This window comes from Oncorhynchus mykiss, chromosome 12 (genome assembly GCF_013265735.2).
Source record: "Oncorhynchus mykiss isolate Arlee chromosome 12, USDA_OmykA_1.1, whole genome shotgun sequence".
In the NCBI taxonomy this organism is placed as follows: domain Eukaryota; kingdom Metazoa; phylum Chordata; class Actinopteri; order Salmoniformes; family Salmonidae; genus Oncorhynchus; species Oncorhynchus mykiss.
Genome location: NC_048576.1, coordinates 9,794,414 through 9,818,490, shown reverse-complemented (window position 1 = coordinate 9,818,490; position 24,077 = coordinate 9,794,414). Strand labels below are relative to the sequence as shown.

Sequence of the window (24,077 nt, the reverse complement as noted above, 5' to 3'; positions counted from 1 at the left end):
GTATCTGATGCTGTCTGTTCAAAAAGAGTATGACAGCATCAGATACATGGGCTACACATGAGTTGGATACTTTCTCTTGTGAGGTCATTTCAGCCATGTGAATTGAAGGGAAGTTGGCGTTTACAGTGTACTCTGTGGTGTACTATTCGGATGCTGGAATAGGCCTTTCTCTCGTTTCCAAGTTGGGACTTCCGGTTTTGGGAAATCCTATATCCGATCTAAGGCGTATCTGATCTAAGCCGTATCCGATCTAAGGCGTATGGTCTTTTCTCAATAGAAATGGCTCAAACAAAGAGCAAGTCTTGTTGTAGTGTACCTCTTTGTTTGAAAGACAAAATCTTTTGGAGACAAAATCTAAGGCCTCGCACTTTGAAGTCAACCTGAGTTGGGCTGGTCTTGGAGGGCTAGCTCAATTTGCGTTTGCACTGCCTCTAGATTAGAAACGATGTCATGTTGCTAGCGAGCCAATATGACTGTGCAACAGAGAGGAAGAGGAAGAGAGAGCCACAACTTTGCCAAAAAGTCTCCCTCCAGTAGGTGGTGTTTTTCTTTGTTTCGCCCACCAAGCAAGGAGTTTTTGTACAGACGTTAATGAGAGTGTCGAATTTGGCCAACAACAAAAAATTGATGGCTTATTTTCTATTTGAGGTTTATTTGATTGAATAGAGGTTTTGTAATACTTACGTTGTTACGGGTGGACTGATATAAGTAGGACACGTGACATCCCGGTAACTTTGCAGAAAAACACTATGTTGGAACATTGCTGCGAGGACTTGCTTTCATTCAGCCACAAGAGAATTAATGAGGTTGGGCACTGATGTTGGGCGATTAGGCCTGGCTCGCAGTCGGCGTTCCAATTCATCCCAAAGGTGTTTGAGGTCAGGGCCGTTGTTATGCTAAAACAGGAAAAGGCATTCCCCAAACTGTTGTCACAAAGTTGGAAGCACAGAATCATCTAGAATATCTTTGTATGCTGTGACGTTAAGATTTCCCTTCACTGGAACTAAAGGGCCTAGCCTGAACCATGAAAAACAGCCCCAGACCATTATTCCTCCTCTACCAAACTTTACAGCTGGCACTGTGCATTGGGCTAGGTAGCGTTCTCCTGGCATCCGCCAAAACCAGATTAGTCCATCGGACTACCAGATGGTGAAGCGTGATTCATCACTCCAGAGAACACCTTTCTACTACTCTAGAGTCCAATGGCGGTGAGCTTTACACCCCTCCAGCCGACGCTTGGCATTGCTAATGGGGATCTTAGGCTTGTGTGCGTCTGCTCGGCCATGGAAACCCATTTTTAACCTTCCAATGAACAGTTATTGTACTGACGTTGCTTCCAGAGGCCGTTTGGAACTCGGTAGTGAGTGTTGCAACCGAGGACAGATGATTTGTACGCACTACAGCACTCTGCGGTCCCGTTCTGTGGGCTTGTGTGGCCTACCACCATGCGGCTGAGCCGTTGTTGCTCCTAGACGTTTCCACTTCACAGTAACGGCACTTACAGTAGACCAGGGCAGCTCTCGCAAGGCAGAAATTTGATGAACTGACTTGGTGGAAAGGTGGCATCCAATGACGGTGCCACGTTGAAAGTCACTGAGCTCTTCAGTAAGCACAGGAGGTTGGTGGCACCTTCATTGGGGAGTTCTTGAAAAAAAAAAGGAGAGCCGCCCACTCTAGGAGCTCAGATGCAATAATAACCTAATAACCAACGTTTCAACAGACGAGCTGTCTTCATCAGGGTATATGAATTGGGGAGAACAGGCTTGTGGTAATGACTGGAGCAGAATCAGTGGAATGGTATAAAATACCATACCGTTTCCAGGTGTTTGATGACAATCCATTTGGTCCATTCTGACCATTATTATGAGTCGTTCTCCCCTCAGCAGCCTCCACTGTCTGTAAGGTAATTCTAATGTTAATGTTTTCCTATGGAGATTGCATGGCTGTGTGCTCGATTTTATACACCTGTCAGCAACAGGTATGGCTGAAATAGCCAAATCCACTAATTTGAAGGGGTGTCCACATACTTTTGTATATATAGTGTATTTCGTTGATTGTACAGTATGTTATATACATAGTCTTAGCAAGCTCTTTGGCAGATAGCTAATCTTTTCTAACTATAATATTTAGCTAACTAGCTCGCGTTGCAACCATTAGCCTAGCTAGATAGCATAAAAAAATGGCCATAAAAAAGTCTCTAGCTTAGTTTAGATAGACCGATTTAAAAATGGGGTCGCGAGAGGAAATGTACACTTGGTTGATAGAACGGAGATTATGTCAGTAACAGTGGGGGTCAGTGCCGTGTAAGATTAGGGAGGACAATTATTTTTTTATGAGTATGGCCTTATTCCTATTACAGCATATTGGATGACTTTCATTCATATTCTATTCACCAAGCTCAATGTAACATTGACAGGTTTAGGCTCCTACATGATACTCGAATTTGCCCTCTACCCGTCATGAGGTTGCTACAACCTAGCCTACAAATGAAGGTTTATAACATAGGTGCACAGGTCAAGAGACATTTTTTAGTAACCAAGGTGACAGACAGTGGCATTCAATACCGCCTTGCAGACTCTTGCCTGAATCTAGCTGATCTACGGTGTAATCATTAGTCCAAACAGTTTTAGTTGGGAAACGTTACAAGAGTTTAATGGACACATTCAGGTAGGTTCATACCCATTTTGTTCCGTTTCTTTCCATTGAAAAAAAAACATTTTGCAACAGAATTGGAAGAATGAATACACCTCTGATCACCCGCACACACAGTTCACTTTCATAGCAGCCATACAAACAGCATCATCACATCTACCTGCTCTCATCCTCTCTCATTTTCCCTTCACTTGTGGACTTCAGTGCACAACACAACAGCTGTCTGTGACCAGGTGGAAAAAACCTCTCCATGCCAAACCTTAGTCATAGTCAACATACAGTAGCTACAAGAACTAAGGCGTTAGCAAACCCACACAATTCAATCCATGTGTACTATTACACAGTAGTGTACAGCAAGTAGCTGAACAGTTACACCGGTGGGCCCAGGTGGCAGCAATACATTAAAAAAACAAAAGCTTACCTTGAATTGGAAGAGTTGGAGTGATGGATAGCATTAACCAGCTAGCTAAAATAAATATCATTCCTCTCTGTCACATTGTCGAGTAGGCTAAATTAGCTGCATTAGCTAGCTTAAGTGAAACTGGAGAAAAAGAATATGAAATATCTCTCTCTGCTGCTTCTCCTTGTCTTCCTCTCTCTTTGAGTCAACTACTCACCACATTTTATGCACTGCAGTGCTAGCTAGCTGTAGCTGATGCTTTCAGTACTAGATTAATTAATGATTCACTCTTTTTAAAAAAATGTTTAATTCACCGAGTAGGAGGGTCCTCCCCTTCCTCCTCTGAGGAGGTTCCCCTGGTCAGTAACCTCCAGTAGCTGCTAGATGCAGTTGTAATGAACGGAGCGGTTTCTGTTATCTTTCTAAAACGTGGCTCTATCTTTTGACTGGTTGAAGCTATAAAATAGTATGACCTCATCACTGAAAGATAAGACTCTCATGAACACTTACAAACCTAATGTTTCCCTCTAAAAAGCCCAAGAGTTGTTAGAACCGAGTGGACAAGACCAGGCACTCACTAAATCAGACTGGACAAGACCAGGCACTCACTAAATCAGACTGGACAAGACCAGGCACTCACTAAATCAGACTGGACAAGACCAGGCACTCACTAAATCAGACTGGACAAGACCAGCCACTCACTAAATCAGACTGGACAAGACCAGGCACTCACTAAATCAGACTGGACAAGACCAGGCACTCACTAAATCAGACTGGACAAGACCAGGCACTCACTAAATCAGACTGGACAAGACCAGCCACTCACTAAATCAGACTGGACAAGACCAGCCACTCACTAAATCAGACTGGACAAGACCAGGCACTCACTAAATCAGACTGGACAAGACCAGCCACTCACTAAATCAGACTGGACAAGACCAGCCACTCACTAAATCAGACTGGACAAGACCAGGCAATCACTAAATCAGACTGGACAAGACTAGGCACTCACTAAATCAGACTGGACAAGACCAGCCACTCACTAAATCAGACTGGACAAGACCAGCTACTAAATCAGACTGGACAAGAGCAGGCACTAAAGTAGACTGGACAAGACCAGCTACTAAATCAGACTGGACAAGACTAGCTACTAAATCAGACTGGACAAGAGCAGGCACTAAAGTAGACTGGACAAGACTAGGCACTAAATCAGACTGGAAGATCATACAACAATAGTGGTACTGATGACAGAATTATTGCCTGATGATCTTCTGAATTTCCCAACACCTTTCTGATGCATTTCAGTCACTAAAAACCACACTGTCTTCAGATTGAAATACTGTCAAAAATAATAATAATAAATGTCAAAATGTAATATTCTTTTTTTTTTTTTTTTTTTAAATTTTACCCCTTTTTCGTAGTATCCAATTGTTGTAGTAGCTATCTAGCTAACTATCTTGTCTCATCGCTACAACTCCCGTACGGGCTCGGGAGAGACGAAGGTTGAAAGTCATGCGTCCTCCGATACACAACCAACCAACCAAGCCTGCTGCTTCTTTAACACAGCGCACATCCAACCTGGAAGCCAGCCGCACCAATGCGCCGGAGGAAACACCGTGCACCTGGCCACCTTGGCTAGCGTACACTGCGCCCAGCCCGCCACAGGAGTCGCTGGTGCGCGATGAGACAAGGACACCCCTACCCCTACCGACCAAGCCCTGTGGTTTTTAGTGACTGAAATGCATCAGAAAGGTGTTGGGAAATTCAGAAGATCATCAGGCAATAATTCTGTCATCAGTACCACTATTGTTGTATGATCTTCCAGTCTGATTTTGTGCCTAGTCTTGTCCAGTCCCTAACCCGGGCGACGCTAGGCCAATTGTGCGCCGCCCCACGGACCTCCCGGTCACGGCCGGTTACGACAGAGCCTGGGCGCGAACCCAGGACTCTGATGGCACAGCTGGCGCTGCAGTACAGCGCCCTTAACCACTGCGCCACCCGGGAGGCCCTATAGTGTAATATTCTACAGTTCTCATTCTTAGATTAGAACCTTTATCCTTCACTCATGCTGCCAAACATACTCTCGTATTGGATGCAGCCTATCACAGTGCCATCCGTCTTGTCACCAAAGCCCCATATACTACCACGACTGCGACCTGTACGCTCTCGTTGGCTGGCTGGCTCCAGGTCATCTACAAGTCTCTGCTAGGTAAAGCCCTGCCTTACCTCAGCTCACTGGTCACCATAGCAGCACCCACCCGTAGCACGCGCTCCAGCAGGTATATCTCACTGGTCACTCCCAAAGCCAATTCTTCCTTTGGCTGCCTTTCCTTCCAGTTCTCTGCTGCCAACAACTGGAACAAACTGCAAAAATCACTGAAGCTGGAGACTCATATCTCCCTCACTAGCTTTAAGCACCAGCTGTCAGAGCAGCTCACAGATCACTGCACCTGTACATAGCTCATCTGTAAATAGCCCATCCAATCTACCTCATCCCTATAATGTATTTAATTATTTATCTTGCTCCTTTGCACCCCAATATCTCTACTTGCACATTCATCTTCTGCCGATCTACCATTCCAGTGTTTAATTGCTATATTGTAATTACTTCGCCAACATGGCCTATTTATTGCCTTTACCTCCCTTATCCTACCTCATTTGCACATACTGTATGTATACTTTTTCAAATGTATTATTGACTGTATGTTTGTTTATTCCATGTGTAACTCTGTGTTGCTTTTTGTTGTTTGTGTCTAACTGCTTTGCTTAATCTTGGCCAGGTCGCAGTTGTAAATGAGAACTTGTTCTCAACTAGCCTACCTGGTTACATAAAGGTGAAATAAATTCACAACCTGCTACACTCGTAAGAAACACGTTTTGATTTATTTCATAACCATCTATGAGTTTTGTCAATATTGTGTATTATATTTTGTTTGGAGTGTTAAATGTGTCTGGTTTTTCTATCTGTTAATGTTAAGGGAGCACGCACACCTGAGCATGCATAGAAGTCGGTCTACCTGGCCTGCTGCGCACAAATGTAGGAGAGTGCCCGTTTGGGGATGTTATGATTGTTTCCACCACGAATAAACTGACTTTCTCAGTCATTTTGTCTCCACCTCACACAAGTAAGGCAACGAAGTAAAAACAACAAAAAAACGTTTTAAATCCTTTGCAAATGGCCTAACCCAGTTGATTGATATGATACAATGTTGCACTTCACTAGCGATAGTTCAAGTCAAGATAGATAGAAGTTGAGGCAGACAGGTGGAAGTAGAGAGATTAATGCCATTGAAAGTGGCTGGATTTTCATCCTGATATTTTCTACTGTTTTATTTTTTCCGATGTATGTATTTTGTTTAGTTTACAATGCGGCTGGTGCTCTTGCCTTAGTTTAATTTTTACTTTGGGATTTATTTTCTCATTTTAATTCGGATTTTTATGATTAACCAAGTCACAATAATTTTGAGAAACGAAAACGTTATTATTGAAATTACACTACTGTTCCATGAAAATGCTCATATGATAATCCTAACTGGCACGCAGCTCCGTATAAATGGTAGGAACATTGTAAGCTTCCCCAAACTTGAAACTCATGCACAGCCTACGATGTGATTTATTTGACAATCAGATGACTGGTTGTGTTCATGACACATTAAAAGGCAATACATTTTTACAGTTAAATTATATGTCTTTAATATAAAACCCATTTAAAAAAAAAATGGAGGTCTCGTGAAAAAACGTGACCCTCTATGGAAATCCAACGGATTCGTTCTGGTACCGGCCCTGCTATGTCCTACATTCAATAGAGTTACATATCAGAATATGGTGCAGAGAATATAGTGATTCTTTTAAATGATCATTCTATTCTATGATGTTTCTTAACGTACTTTAAATTATGAAGTGTTGTGCTAAAGTTTGTATTTTTTAAGTATTAAACGTATTTCTTAATGTAGCCTATTTATGCTTTGGAAGTTAGCTGATGAAACTAACCAGATCGCCCACCCACCGTGTTTCCATCCCTGGAAAACAGTGTCAGTGTTACTGAGTGGACTATCCTGACTAAGTAGCCTGATTTGATCTATGTAATGTAGCCTACTCACCTCAATTGCATTCGGCGAAGTCCAGTCAATTCCTTTAATTCCTTATGCTTTCCAGAGGAGCTTGACTCCCATGCGACGGCGCTCCAACGGAAACTTTGTTGATATCTGTTGTTGTATAATGGGATACTTGGCTATAACACAGAACGAGGACACACACAGCCATGTACCTCAAGAATAAACCCAACACTAAAGAGCTTTCAGCATCTCCGGTCCAGAGGGGGAGAGAGGAGGGTGGAGTTGACGGTGTTGACCGCTCCCTCCCACAAGATCTAGAAACTCCGCCCAGCTCCCACGCATTTAGATACAGTACACTCTATGCTCCTGTAAGTCGCTCTGCTAAATGAAATACGTGTTTGCACTTGTGAGTTCAATACAAGCAACATATTTCAATTTTCATTCATTTCATCGACCCAGTTGATCGATGTGTTTATAATGTGATGTCAATCCCTTCAGACTATCGGTTTTGATGGCCCACCATCTATAGGAGATCCAACAGTTAAATTGCATTTAGCGCAGCTGTTATGTCAGGTTGGGCTCATAGACTAGACATAACATGGTCAACAAAAATCCGGGACACTCAAATTAGTATGATATGTTATGTTTGCCATAAAACAGAAGGTTACTGTGGTCCTGTATGGCTCAGTTGGTTGAATATGGCACTTGCACTGCAGTCCATACTTAAAATATATGCATGCATGACTATACATCGCTTTGGATTAGAGCGTCTGCTAAATGGCATATATTATATTACTTAAGAAGGAGGATGGTTGGTTGGGGTGGCCGTGTTCGAATATCATCACCGACACCTTTAGCTAATTAGCAACTTTGCAACTACTTTCTACTTTTTAGCTACTTTGCAACTACTTAGCATGTTAGCTAACCCTTACCCTAACCCGCCTAACTCTAACCTCTACCCTAGCTAACGTTAGCCACCTAGCTAACTTTAGCATCAACATATTGCAAATTCTTAACATTGTATGAATTATAATTCGGGGAACATATATGAAATGGATGATGGACATCCACAACTTAATGCATACCATACCAAACGTAACATATCATAGTAATTCGATTTTTTTTTCTTCCCCTGATTTTTGTTTACTATATTATGTCTAACCCCGAGTCTTGGGCTCAGTTTCCCAAAAACATTTTAAGGCTAAATTCATCGTTAGAACCTTCGTAGGAGCATAGTTAAATCTCTGAACCGCTAAACAAAACCATTGTAAGTAAAGTTGCGCTTGAAAACGCTCGTTATTTACCGACTGCCTTAGACCACTTGTAGAACAGCTAAGTACTTCTTTGCCCTTCCGCATCACTTTATACACCGAATATCTCCTCTAAATATATAATCAAGCTGTTTTTCTGCCTCTCTGGGGCGGCCAATACATGTAATGTTCAGACAGTTGAGTTCTATTTGTAGGCTACACGGTCTGTAATTTTTGCCTCGATATATTTTTTGATGTGTAACAAGTGCACAATGAAACATACTGTAAGCTTTACAATGAATTATTCTAAGCATGGTCAGAGAGAGAGAGAGACAAAGAAACCATGGCTTGTACCATGGCCCATAGTCCATGAGAGAGAGGTTGGTGAGATCAACACAAAGAAGGCTGAATTCCTAAGACAACACAGGAAATTCTTGAGTACAGTTTATAAGAAGAGTCACTTCGGGGGCTGGCCTGCCCTACATTAGTTAATTAACCAAAGGTAAACAAATACGTTTGGTTTACACATTTAGCCATGCAGTGGGGAGACATTTTTACAGTTTTAAAAGCTAATTTCCTGCAATTCTACACATTTTTGCATTTACTTATGCCATGTTAATGGGATATCTGAGTGAGAGTGACTAACAAAATCAATGGGTGCCCTACCTCCTCCTCCATGCTTCACGGTGGGAACCACACATGCAGAGATAATCCGTTCACCTACTCTACGTCTCACAAAGACAAAAATCTCAAATTTGGACTCATCAGACCAAAGGACAGATTTCCACTGTCCTGGTTTCTTCAAAGAAACCACAAGCCATGGTTTCTTTGTCCATTGCTTGTGTTTCTTGTCCCAAGCAAGTCTCTTATTATTATTGGTGTCCTTTAGTAGTGCTTTCTTTGCAGCATTTCGACCATGAAGACCTGATTCAAGTAGTCTTCTCTGAACAGTTGATGTCGAAATGTGTTTGTTACTTGAACTCCGTGAAGCATTTATTTGGGCTTCAATTTCTGAGGCTGGTAACTCTCATGAACTTATCCTCTGCAGCAGAAGTAACTCTGAGTCTTCCTTTCCTGTGGTGGTCCTCATGAGAGCCAGTTTCATCATAGCGCTGGATGGTTTTTGCGACTGAACTTGAAGAAACTTTCAAAGTTCTTGAACTGTTCCATATTGACTGAACTTCACACCTTGAAGTAATGATGGACTGTCGTTTCTCCTTGTTCATTTGAGCTGTACTTGTCATAATATGGACTTGGTCTTTTACCAAATAGGGCTATCTTCTGTATACCTCCCTACCTTGTCACAAAACTACTGATTGGCTCAAACACATTATGAAGGAAAGAAATTTCACCATTTATTTTTTAACAAGGCGCACCTGTTAATTTAAATGCATTCCAGGTGACTACCTCATGAAGCTGGTATAGAGAATGCCAAGAGTGTGCAAAGCTGTCATCAAGGCAAAGGGTAGCTACTTTGAAGAATCTCAAATATAAAATATATTTTTTATTTGTTGAACACTTCTTTGGTTACTACATTATTCCATATGTGTTATTTCATAGTTTTGATGTCTTCACTATTATTCTAGAATGTAGAAAATAGTAAAAAAAATAAAGAAAAACCCTTGAATGAGTAGGTGTGTCCAAACTTTTGACTGGTACTGTACATTTACATAGGTCTACAATTTAATTAAGTCAGTGAGGTGAGTTTTATTTTTTTTTAATGTTTTTTTTTGTAGCTATTTTAGCTTTTTGCTCAAGTAATTTGAGATGGAAGGGAGCTCCATGTGGCAAGTGATCATTATACAGTATAAAACTGTGCATTGCCTTGAATTCGTTCGAGATTTGGGGACTGTGAAGAGACCCCTGTTGGCATGTCTGGTGTGGTAATTATGTGTGTCAGAGCTATTTTTGCGTACAGAGTGACAGTGCCATGCTTGTTATGAGGTCTGCCTGTATTTTTACTGCTTTACCATCGCAAGTCAAGTTGTTCGTCCTCTCTACTCAAACACTCAGGATTTACTGGTGTTCTAAGTCAAACATTGTAAAAACACATTATGACTGATCACAGCTGTAAAGGTGTACCATACCTTCAAACACTGCGTTTATTGTACTTCAGCTCTGTTTCTCCCAGTACCTGGTTAGTGGTTCCTCCCATTGAGGGCAATTAGAATGGTTGCATCTCCTGGAGACAATGTAACGTGACTTGCTTAGGGACGTGTTGCTTTGTTCGGGGAAAAAACTAGGTAATACTTAAAAGCATTTTGTTTTATTATACGATTATGTTAACAGGGAGTCATGCTGAGACCAAGGTCTCTTTTACAGATGAACCCATCAATAACACTTCAATATGCACAATACACATCAATATAAACATCAGAATTCACATTAAACCATTTATAAATATTGAATTATTTGTAAACATTTATAAACATTAAGGAAAGTGAAATGGGATACCTAGTCAGTTCCCAACTGAATGCATTCAAACTAAATGTGTCTTCCGTTTTTAACCATACCCCTCTGAAACATTATAAGCAAACCAGGACCAGCTCATCTTCAAGTATTGAGAATGGATGACCCTGGAAATTGCTAAATTGCTAACCTTGAAATATATTTGATCATTCAAATATATGATGGGGTGGTTTCTCCTCAAACTCAATGGCCTCCACCATTAAACTACATGCAGTACGGTACCTGAGATGTTCTCCTATTATTTATAGTGGTGCATTTCTCCCGCTCCTCCTATACATTAAAGTACAGATGTAGAATGTTAATTTGAGCCAGTTTGCTACAGCAGGAAAATAATCCTGCAGCAACAGGAAGTGTGAATATTCTAGTGGTGCTATATAATTGGTACTTGATCCTAAATGAAGACAGGATATCATAATGGAAGATGGATATCCACCCATAACTTAAAATATATCTTCTTGTTTTTTTTTATTTTTTTACCCTATTTCTCTCCCCAGTTTCGTGATAACCAATTGCAATCTAATTACGAACTTTCCTCATCACTGCAACTCCCAAACGGGCTCGGGAGAGTCGAAAGAAAAGTAATGCGTCCTCTGACACATGACCCACCAAGCCGCGCTTCTTAACACCCACCCGCTTAACCCGGAAGCCAGCCGCACCAATGTGTCGGAGGGAACACTGTCCAACTGACTACGGAGGTCAGCCTGCAGGCGCCCGGCCCACCACTAGGAGTCGCTAGAGCGCGATGAGCCAAGTAAAGCCCCCCCGGCCAAACCCTCCCCTAACTCGGACGACGTTGGACCAATTGTGCGCCACCTTATGAGACTCCCGGTCAGGACTGGTTGTGAGGCCTAAACTGTACCTTTCAATGAAAGCTCTGGAAAGATTTCTCTCTCTGGGGTGAGAAACAAAAAATCACTGCAGTTCACGTATCCCTTACGAGACAGACAATTCTGAGAACTGGCATTTCCCTTGTAATATTGGTGTTTGAGCAAGAGAAACCAGGTTTTCCCTCATCCCTGACACATGCCCAGGATACTGTCATTACGTACTGAGAGACAGACAGTTTTTCTAACTGGAATGCAGAAAAGGGAATATGAAGAGACATGATTTGCATACACAGAGGTATTATAAAGTGATCATGTCTGAATGACTTTGGATTCAAATCCTATACTTTACAAATACTGTTATGGTGGTGATATGTTCTAATTTTAAAAATAAGAAAAAAATGATTTGTATAATATAACATCTGGTGCCAAATTACACACAAATACACACACACAATTATGTATTGGCAGCATGATTGCCCTGTACAGAAGGTACTCGGCCTACCCAGCAAACCAAAAAAAATTCCCAGAACATTAGCTAACATTACCATTAAGTTCTAGTTAGGGTTTTATCCAACATTAGGATGATAACATCCCCAAAACATTCAAATAATGTTTTGATATCAACCATTTAAAAAATATTTAACCAGGCAAGTGAGTTAAGAACAAATTCTTATTTTCAACAACAGCCTAGGAACAGTGCCTGTTCAGGGGCAGGGGCAGAACGACCTTGTCAGCTCGGGGATTCGAACTTGCAACCTTCCGGTTACTATTCCAACACTCTAACCACTAGGCTACCCTGCCACCCCAATATCATTGGAATGGTGTATCATTGGAATGGTTACACCTGTAACAACCACCACGGACTATAGGTTTCTTATTAGGTGACCAGGCAATGTAATAATACAATGTTTTCTGGGAACCTTTTTGCAACATCAGGCAAATGTTTTTTTACAAACGTTGCATAGTCATCAGCACAACTGGATAGTTGTTTGTGTTATTAGAACTTTTGGGGCAACCTAATTAGTTGTTCTGGGAATGTTCACAGTACCAACTTTGGTTTGCTGGGTAGGTACACACAGTTCACTTCAGTCAACTGGGTCCCAGAGGGGCTTGTGCGGACAGGAGTACACACACACACACACACACACACACACACACACACACACACACACACACACACACACACACACACACACACACACACACACACACACACACACACACACACACACACACACACACACACACACACACACACACAGGCTCTCATTCCCGTTTCTCCTACTGGAGGAATGCTATGCAATGTGCATCCTCTCTGATCCCTCTAATCCCTGTGAGATTGAGCTCTATGCCTCTGCATCAGCAGCATGCCAAGGCAAGGCCACTCCAGCTGTTTGCTGTTTCACACTGGTTACGTCCCAAATGGCATCATATTCCCTATATAGTGCACTACATTTGACCAGTGCCCCTAGGGCAGTATGTTGGGAATAGGTCGCCATTAGGGACGCAGTCCGTCCCTTTTTAGTGTGGTCCACTTTGACACTTAGCTCCTCTCCCTTCTAGAACACTGAGATGGGTGACGAAACGAGCCATTACCCGGCAGCAACGGGATCGGTTGCATGCTTCGTGGGGCAGATGTGATGTAGAGCTCCACACCAACCAAGGACATAGAGATTATGACGGCTGGTTGATATGCCTGGATAACCTTTTCTACTGACCAATCTCCTCTGCAATAATACTCTAAGAATACCCTGATGATTCAGAATTTCCCTCCATTCTATTCTATGCTATTCTGTCATCAACTAGTTATGTATGTCTTTAATTCCAAACTGGAAGCCTCCAACTCTGTATGTCCCTTAGCCAATGGGTAAGAGCTGCATATGTCTGTCTATAAAGACTAGACCTCTGGGATCTGAAAACAATGGCTTATAGGCAGATCATATAGAGATCATATATAATAATCTTCATATCTTGACTGTATTTTCTGGGTTTATGGCAGCTCTTAAAGGTATCATGGTACGAGAGAAGAGAATACACACCATAAACTAAACGAGCAGCTCATAAAATCATACAGTACATTTCCTGTCAGATGGCATTTGGTTGTTTGGGGAGATCTGGGAAATCTCTTTACCCCTCCCGATCCAACCTCTACTTAGAAGCAATAACATTATATAATAGCCCCATCTGTTCCACAGATTGATTTAAAATACTCATTGTGTGTCATGTTATATCCCTTTGCAAATGATGGGTTCAGTAAATATTAAACAGGCTACACATACAAATGGGTTTTCCCAAGGCCGATCTCACTCATCTGGATATGCAGACTACAGATGGGTAAACTACTAAATTATGAGCGGTTTCACCTTGAGGTGTATGAGAGTGAAGCAGATTAGTGTGTTGTGTGAGTTCACCCAGTATTAAGGTGCATTCACGTGGATGGCTAGTCATTCAGAGGTTATGAACGGTGCAGTTGCCATCCTGCCAGCTCATTTACTCACTGAAACAATGGTAGTTTACATACACATGATATGTACAGTTCCTAAAGCTCTCTTGCAATGAGTGTTGTGTCCATGTCTTCAGTGCTATGTGTGAGTTGCTGAGACAGCAGGGGCTGTGATGCTTTAAGGACATCTAGTGGTATTGCAGTGATAGTGGCAAATTGAGATTCAAGTGACCACTTTATGAAAAAAGGTCTCAAACAAATGTAAATGACAGTTTCATCAACACAAATCTAGCTCTAATCTTAATGTTCAAATCAGCATTTAAAGTCAGAATAAAACCTGGCTTGTCTGCAAATACATACTATACTGCTTGACCTTGGAGAGAAAATGGCCAAAGGATTACTATAAACATAATAATTTCTTAGATAGGATACCGTTTTTAATATAATGGATTAGTTTGAGCCATACAGTTGATTGGAAAATACAAAAGGAATATAGTCAAATAGAAAAGCTAAACTATATTCTATTACCAATTTTCTTAGAACCAGAAATGCATCCTCTGCCTTACACACACAGGCACGCACGTACAACATCCCTGGAGAAAGTGTCAGGGGTTAAGTGTCTTGCTCAAGAGCACAACAGCTGTGGATGGTACCTGCGATCAGTGACCAACAGCCAGCCCTCTGTCGCTAGTCCTACATTTCAATAGTATTTCTGATGATGCAGATATAGCTACAGTAGCCCAAACCAGACACAAAAGAAAATCTGTCTTCTGCATCCACATATCGTGAATGTCTAGCTACCTGGTATGCGCCAAAACCTAACCTCAAGGTGGCGCTATATGAAAGCAAAACTGCTCAGTCTGGCAAAGCAACGTTTCAGGAACCTGCACAACCTGAAACAATAAGACAGTTTTAAGACGCCCTGGCACCTTTTTTTTATTGGTCAGTTTGCTTTTTCAGTAGTTCTATAACCCGCGTGGTTGGCTTAATTTGTCTTTACTAACTCGAAGTCAGCTGTCACCAACGTTTTTGGACAAAGCCGAAGGATACTAGCTTTGAGTTGAACTGGAAGAAGCAACTGGAGTCTATGAATTCTCAGCCAAAACCGAAATAAATGTAATGTTAGTGCCCCTTTTCTACATTTATTATTTTTTGACCAAACATATCACACTGGAGAGGATTACAAAAAAAAAACGGCATTATTTGCTTGTGCCAATGAAGGATTCGCTCTATCAACAGAGGAACACACACATTCATTGAGGAGGGGACACTTTGCTATATTGTTCAGGCTAGCCAGCTAGCTGTGTGTTTTTGTGTTAGCTCCTCAGGCTATATGGCTACGAATTTTGAACCCATACATGGCCTCTCCGAAGATGAAGTAAGTGAATATCTCATATCTCGATGTGTATGTAGTGTTTTAGTAAGATATCTGTATGGCGAACTAACGATGTCCAAGCTAGCTAGCTTACTAGCTAACGTTACAATGTGTCGTTACGCTCCAAAGGGAATGTTAGCCATCTTTAGGAGCTAGTGGAGGCCAGTTGCTCAGCTGTTATGATAGCTAGCTAGCTAGTTTCCTCGACAATACTTATTCCAATTTGAGGTATGTACGTAACGTTAGCTGTATAAGATGAACTAGATAAAGATACAAAAACCAAACCTGCACTGTGCTAACGTTACGCGTTTTTACTCAATCAATTTTTCCCCTACAGAAACCTATACAGTCACTGTACATGGGGTTTTTAAGTTGCAGCCGACGGTTAAACATAATTTGACGAAGATAAACATTAGCTAGCTAGTTATGGCAATTATTTTTTTTTTTTTTACTACAAGCTAGTTAACGTTAGTAACAATCAGTACTGTTAGCTACAATGTCAGTCAATCAGTGTAACTTCTAATTTGAAATCCAATTTAAACAACAAACAAAAAAACATCTGAACTATAACCTTATAAATGTGTGTATCAATTTAATATTTTTATTTCTCGCTCATATGAAAGATTAAGGTCCTTATGCTTCCAAAACCGTACCGCAAGCGATGCGTGTTCATGTTCAGACCTAGCTCTTGACAAAGCTCTGTACAGAAGACGCCTTCGTCCAATGACTCTCATGTGTGATGTAATGGAATTGAGTCATGATTTAAGGGCTGAATCTGTCTGTCTTCAATGACCATTATAAAGGACATTATGTTGACCATTTATTTGTTTGACAAGTGATTTCACTCCCAAGTAGATTCCAATGGCAGTAACTTAACCCCTCTTGTGTGTGTAACCTAGGATACATGCCCTTGATTTCCACATTACACTCTCATGAAGTTGGACACCAATTAAACATTGAGGATGTAGTTAAAATGATTTGGCCTCATACTGTAATTAAAATACCTCTGCTCTAAATGGTTTCCAGAGGCAGCACGTTTGGGACGACCCAGTTTTAAACCGCTAAAACAGCAACTCTTTGTTTCAATCTGCCTACTATTCTCGTAACATTCCTTTGGAGATGAAGAGCAGAGGACGTGTGGGTTCCTTCACTGTCTTTCCCTGTGTAAGCAATGCCAATGTTGTGGGCGAATACTTTCTCTATGCATGAGTTTATGCAAAGTTTTGTGTTTAGGGCTTATAGGGATCTCATTAATAATATTCTATGCACAATAAGGCTATAGGTCGCAGTTGCTGCTAATAATAATAATAATGTAATTCATTATTTGTGTGCATCGAAACAATAAGTGGTGTGACTGACTGTGTCAGAATTCAGAACCCTGGTACCAGGGAGACTCTTAAGTATTCGGAGTCATGACGGTCTTCAGGAAAAGGTGGGCATAATTATTCATTCCTCACATAGGGCTACTTGGAACAGCTGGGTAAGCCGCCTGGGCTGTTACAAGCTTATTGTCCCCCACATTCCCATTCCCACCCATTGCGAGCACTTATCATAATTAGTGACGTGATTTGTTTTTAGCTATTATGTATACGACGGTGTAAACATTAGCTCACAGAGAGTGTCATTGATTTTGTTTAGCCGTTAGGCATCACAACTTGCATTGTAGTTAAAAAGAAACACTGCTGTCTCAGGTTATGGGAGACGGCTGGCTGGCAGGCAGGCTGGCTGGGGTGGTAGGAAGGTTGGCAGGCAGGCTAGCTGGGGTGGTAGGCTGGGATGGCAGGCAGGTTGGCTGGGGTGGCTCCCTTCCTTCCTTCCTTTTTGAAGAGGCTCATGCTACAGAGCTGGGGGGGTGATTTTGGTTTTTCACTTCCCAAATCGCTACAGAAAAGGATTTGGGCGGACTAGAAACACAGTTGTACATTAGGCCTATTTGTTTATCAAATTAAGTTACATTTACCTGTAGTTAAAAATAAAATAAAATAACTCTAACCAGGTAAGTTAATAGAGAATGAGAACATTAATGTTGAACGACAACTTGAGTAGGTAATCTAATGGTTGACATAGCTAATGTTATGAATGATTGTATTAAACCAGGCTGGTCATTTTGAAAGGTGAGGATGAAAATTGGGCCAGGACACAGTGTTGACTAGGCCTAACTCTTACAACAACAGACATAGTTCCTGTCCTGGGGCATTTAGGTACACCTAGAATAGAGGGAGAAGCCCTCCAGCTCTGACACTACTCCCAACAATAACCTAACATCACCTGATCAACGTCAGCAAGGCAAAGGAGCTGATCGTGGACTACAGGAAATGGAGGGGCAGGCACACCCCCAACGACATCGATGGGGCTGTAGTGGAGCGGGTCAACACAACCTAAGGAATTAACATGGTCCCCACACACAACTGTGGGGCATGACAGCGCCTCTTCCTCAGGGGGCTGAAAAGATTTGGCATGGACCCTCAGATCCTCAAAAAGTTATACAGCTGCACCATCGAGAGCATCTTGACTGGCTGCATTACCGCTTGGTACAGCAACTGAAAGGCACCCGATTACGGCCCAGTACATCACTGGGGCCGACCTCACTGCCATCCAGGACCTCTATAGCTGGCGGGGTCAGAGGAAGGCCCCCAAAAAGGTCAGACTTCAGCCACCCGAGTCATAGACTGTTCTCTCTGCTACTACCAGGCAAGTGGTACCAGTGCACGAAGTCTGGAACCAACAGGACTCGGAACAGGTTCAACCCCCCCCAAGCCATAAGACTGCTAAATAGCTAATCAAATTTATACCCGGACGACAAACCTTTTTTTAGTTTTGTCATTATGGGGTATTGTGTGTAGATTGATGAGGAAAAATATTTTAGAATAAGGCAGTAACGTAACAAAATGTGTCCAAAAAAAATAGGTATCTGAATACTTCCCAACTGCACTGTACATACACTACATGACAAAAAGTATGCTGTCAAATATCTCATTCTAAAATCATGAGCATTAATATGGAATTTGTCCCCACCCTTTGCTGCTGTAACAGCCTCCACTCTTCTGGGAAGGCTTTCCAGTAGATGTTGGAACATGCTGCTGGGACTTGCTTCCGTTCAGCTTCGAGCATTGGTGAGGTCGGGCAATGATGTTGGGCAATTAGGTCTGGCTCGCAGTTGGCGTTCCAATGCATCCCAAATATGTTTGAATGGGGTTGAGGTCAGGGCTCTGTGCAGGCCAGTCAAGTTCTTCCACACCCATCTCGACATACCATTTCTGTATGGGCCTCACTTAGTGCATGGGGGGGGCACTGTCATGCTGAAACAGGAAAGGGCCTTCCCCAAACGTTTGCCACAAAGTTGGAAGCAAAGAATCGTCTAGAATGTCATTGTATGCTGTAGCATTAGCCCGAACCATGAAAAACAGCCCAAGACCATTATTCCTCCTCCACCAAACTTTACAGCTGGCACTATGCATTCGGGCAGGTAGCTTTCTTACACCTCTCCAGACAAAGCTTAGTATTGCACATGGTGATCTTAGACTTGTGTGCGTCTGCTTAGCCATGGAAACCCATTTCATGAAGCTCCCAACGAACAGATCTTGTGCTAACGTTGCTTCCAGAGGCAATTTGGAACTCGGTAGTGAGTGTTGCAACTGAGGACAGACAATTTTTATGTGCTTCAGCACTTGGCGGTCCCGTTTTGTGAGCTTGTGTTGCCTACCACTTCGCAGCTGAGCCGTTGTTGCTCCTAGAAGTTTCCACTTCTAAATAACAGCATTTACAGTTGACTAGGGCAGAAATTTAACAAGCTGACTTGTTGGAAAGGTGGCATCCTAGGATGGTGCCACGTTGAAAGTCACTGAGCTCTTCAGTAAGGCCATTCTACTGACAATGTTTGTCTTTGGAGATTGCATGGCTGTGTGCTTGATTTTTATACACCTGTCAGCAACGATTGTGGCTGAAATAGCCAAATCCACTAATTTGAAGGGTGCCCACGTACTTTTGTGTATGTATGTGTGTGTATCTACCTCAATTACCTCGTACCCCAGCTCTCCGACTTGGTACATGCACTCCCTTTTATATAGCCATGTTATTACCTCGTACCAAATCGATGTGCTGGGGTACGTGTACTCCCTGTATATAGCCATGTTATTACCTCGTACCCCAGCACATCGACTTGGTACATGTAATCCCTGTATATAGCCATGTTATTACCTCGTACCTCAGCACGTCAAATTGGTACATGTACTCCCTGTATATAGCAATGTTATTTTCTACATCCTGTATATAGCAATGTTATTTTCTACATCCTGTATATAGCCATGTTATTTTCTACTTCCTGTATATAGCCATGTTATTTTCTACTTCCGGTATATAGCCATGTTATTACCTCGTACCTCAGCACGTCAAATTGGTACATGTACTCCCTGTATATAGCCATGTTATTTTCTACTCCCTGTATATAGCCATGTTATTTTCTACTTCCTGTATATAGCCATGTTATTTTCTACTTCCTGTATATAGCCATGTTATTTTCTACATCCTGTATGTAGCCATGTTATTTTCTACTTCCTGTATGTAGCCATGTTATTTTCTACTTCCTGTATGTAGCCATGTTATTTTCTACTTCCTGTATGTAGCCATGTTATTTTCTACTTCCTGTATGTAGCCATGTTATTTTCTACTTCCTGTATGTAGCCATGTTATTTTCTACTTCCTGTATATAGCCATGTTATTTTCTACTTCCTGTATGTAGCCATGTTATTTTCTACTTCCTGTATATAGCCATGTTATTTTCTACTTCCTGTATGTAGCCATGTTATTTTCTACTTCCTGTATGTAGCCATGTTATTTTCTACTTCCTGTATATAGCCATGTTATTTTCTACTTCCTGTATATAGCCATGTTATTTTCTACTTCCTGTATATAGCCATGTTATTTTTACTCCTTATTGTTATTCACTGAGTGTTCATGGTGACACTATTTCAATTATCACTAATCACATTTCCATCCACAGTTTTTATCCAAGTAAAGTCATACACACGGTATATATAAATAATCACGACAGCTGTGATGGAAACTGAACGTTATGGTAAAAGGTTATAAATGCAGACAGACAATGTCTGTTCCACATGGTGTGATTTTTGTGTCGGTAAAATGAATGATGTGAGAACGCGGTGGAAATGCTTTGTGCGCAAATACTGATATAACATCCAAATGGAAGTAAACTTGGAGTCACTCCATTTATGTGGTGTGTGTGTGTGTGTGATCTTCACTCCGACTCGTGGGGAAAGCATGCTGTTTATTAGGCTACAGATGAAATAAGTTATGATGAACTTCACAGGTTGGTGAAAGTGCAAGGTGATTTTCTTTCCCATTAGATACAGAGGGTCTTATTCTGTTGACATGATAATCGATGCTTGGCTGACGGCAGACAAGCTAAAAAAAATTATATATATATATTTATTTATTTTTTGGTTCATTAAAATCTCATATAGGTTATACCTGCTCTCTAGCCAACAGAGCATAGATATCACTGTTGTGTAGAGCGCACGTGACGATACCAGTGTGCACACTCGCTATATAACGCAACATTATTTTTGTGAACGAATCATCAGTAGTGTTGAAAATGTAAACCACTTCAACTCCCATGTACCGAAAACCTTTTTTAAATTCTGTGCTTGGGAATTGAGCTGCAAAAGGTGTCTTTATGTGCGCTAAGTCACCACGCACAGCCTTTTATCTGCAAAGAGTCCATTTGATTGAAACAACTCAGGTGGTAATATGGGCGTATTGTTTTTATGCAGAAGTTTGAATATTCATATTAAAATCTGTCGCCAATTGAATGGAAACCTAGCTATTACCTAATTGACGTATTCAATTGAATGTCATTAATCAGTATCAAATATGGGGTGAAGTTAGGCTACCCTACTACCACTTTCTCATCATAAACAAGTTTTCTCTGTTCTGGGATTGTAGAGGGAGTCTGTCTTACAACTGAAGTAGCCTGCAGATTTCACACACCTTCCCTCAAAGGTATTCTTAGAGAGCATCCTGTCAGAGTCCCGGGAGTTGGCATAGCTTCTGTACTTGGAAAATTCCTAAATTCCCTCTGGAAGCCAACCACAGTTATTTAAGTAATGCTTTAAAGAAGCCGTGGCCAGTCTTTCACCAGTGAACTTCTTGACACAATGCTCGCTTAACCCGGAAGCAAGCTGCACCAATGTGTCGGTGGAAACACTGTACACTTGGCGATTGTGTCAGAGTGCATTGCGCCCGGTCCGCCACACAAGTCGCTAGAGCGTGATGAGAAAGAGGACAAGCAGGCCGGCCAAACCCTCCCCTAACACGGCCGTCTAATGGGCGTCCCGTTCGCGGCCGGCTGTGACACAGCCTGGGCTCAAACCAGGATCTGTAGTGACGATGCAGTGCCTTAGACCGCTGCGCCACTGCGTGTACACTTTAAAAAAATAACTATGTGTGTGTGTGTGTGTGTGTGTGTGTATGTATGTATGTATGTATGTATGTATGTATATATATATACACACACATACACATACACACACTACAGTTAAAATGTTTGGGGTCACTTAAATGTTCTTGTTTTTGAAAGAAAATAACACAATTGATCGGAAATACAGTGTAGACATTGTTAATGTTTATTGTAGCTGGAAATGGCTTTTTTAATAAATATATTTTTTTAAATATCTACATGGGTGTACAGAGGCCCATTATCAGCAACCATCACTCCTGTGTTCCAATGGCACTTTGTGTTAGCTAATCCAAGTTTATCATTTTAAAAGGCTAATTGATCATTAGAAAACCCTTTTGCAATTGTTAGCATAGCTGAAAACTATTGTCCTGATTAAAGAAGCAATAAAGAGTTCCTCTGTCCAGTGTTTGTGTTATTTTGCCCACCTTAATCTTTTTTTTTTTTGTTATTCGCCAGTCTGAGATGACTTTTTCTTTGCAACTCTGCCGTAGAAGGCCAGCATCCCGGAGTCGCCTGTTGACGTGTTTTGCGGGTACTATTTAATGAAGCTGCCAGTTGAGGACTTGTGAGGCGTATATTTTTCAAACTAGACACTCTAATGTACTTGTCCTCTTGCACCGGGGCCTCCCACTCTTTATATTCTGGTTAGGGCCAGTTTGTGCTGTTCTGTTCTGTTATTCTTATTGTGTTACTTTTTATTATTCTTATTTTAGTCTACTTGGTAAATATTTCCTTCTTGAACTGCACTTTTGGTTAATGGCTTGTAAGTAAACATTTCATGGGAAAGTTTACACTTGTTGTATTTGGCGCATGTGACAAAGTTTGATTTGATATAAATATAAAACAAAAATGTACCCCCTTTTTCTCCCCAGTTTCGTGATTACAATTTTGTTTAATCTTTTGCCTTCAGAACAGCCTCAATTGGTTGGATCATGGACTCTACAAGGTGTCAAGTATTCCACAGAGATGCTGGCCCATGTTGACTCCAGTGCTTCACACAGTTGTGTCAACTTTGCTGGATGTCCTTTGGGTGGTGGACCATTCTTGATACACATGAAACTGCTGTGCATGAAAAACCCAGCAGCGTTGCAGTTCTTAACACAAACCCCTGCGCCTGGCACCTACTACCATACCCTGTTCAAAGGCACTTAAATATTTGTGGCTTGCCCATTTACCCTCCGAATGGCATAAATACACAATCCATGTCTCAAGGCTTAAAAATCCTTATTTTAACCCGTCTCCTCCCCTTCATCCACACTGGTTGAAGTGGATTTAACTGGTGACATCAATAAGGGATCAAAGCTTTCATCTGGATTCACTTGGTCAGTCTTTCATGGAAAGAGCAGGTGTTCTTAATATTTTGTATACTCAGTGTATAATTTTTTTTCTGCACTCAGATATTTCTCTGTTAGATACTGCTCATTCTGATATGTCTTAATTTTTGTATAAACTTTTGGATGAGGTGTGTATTGTTATTGTAATGCTAGATTTTGCTGCTCTGTTGTAGCTAGAAACATAAGCATTTTGCTGCACCTGCGATAACATTTGCAAAACTGTTTACTCCACCAATAAACTTTGAATTAAGACTCATAGGCAAGAATTTCACCAAGACACCCTACCCTGTCTAGTTTGAAAGCTGGTTGTAACACTACCTACCCCTATTATGAGGAGGAGAGAGGCCTAGATTGGACAGGGACTGTGTCATGTGTTCTTCACCGGTAAGGCAACTTAGAGATAGACGACACACATGAAAGAAGGTACGTGGGAAAGGTTGCTCAAAGTAGTTTACTGTACCACGCCTTACTACAGGTACTGTTGACCTGGTTGGCAGCTCGTATGCCTTTGTTCGTGACTGGCACTGTTGGCTCGGCTGATTGGAGAACTCACTCTGCTTAAACACAGTGGGAAAAAATACTAGCCTGTCAGTCGAATAGGGGAAGAGCATGTTCGGAGTAGAGAACTCCTTCAAGACTGTTGGAAAAGCATTCCAGGTGAAGCTGGTTGAGAGAATGCCAAGAGGATGCGAAACTGTCATCAAGGCAAAGGATGGCTACTTTGAAGAATCTCATCTCAAATATATTTTGATTTGAAAACTTTTGGTTATTACATGATTCCAAATGTGTTGTTTCAT

General features: G+C 41.5%; 2 protein-coding genes across 7 annotated transcripts in view; one reads left to right on the top strand and one right to left on the bottom strand.

Annotated features, from left to right (window-relative positions):
- prlra (prolactin receptor a) overlaps positions 1-8,519 on the bottom strand; it is a gene marked incomplete in the record, with an annotated part of 31,691 nt that extends 23,172 nt beyond the window's left edge. The window contains 2 exons of one of the 3 annotated variants that reach the window (XM_036936686.1): positions 7,153-7,257; positions 8,412-8,519. Of the gene's footprint in view, positions 1-3,073; positions 3,273-7,152; positions 7,726-8,411 lie in introns of those variants that run through there. The other 2 variants (XM_036936685.1, XM_036936688.1) reach the window with 2 other exon arrangements.
- Positions 8,520-14,954: 6,435 nt separating this feature from the next.
- nedd4l (NEDD4 like E3 ubiquitin protein ligase) overlaps positions 14,955-24,077 on the top strand; it is a 108,455-nt gene continuing 99,332 nt past the window's right edge. For all 4 annotated transcript variants that reach the window (XM_036936858.1, XM_036936857.1, XM_036936856.1 and 1 more), the window contains exon 1: positions 14,955-15,474. In XM_036936858.1, the coding sequence (XP_036792753.1) occupies positions 15,430-15,474 (45 nt within the window). In that variant the 5' untranslated portion in view covers positions 14,955-15,429. The remainder of the gene's footprint in view (positions 15,475-24,077) is intronic.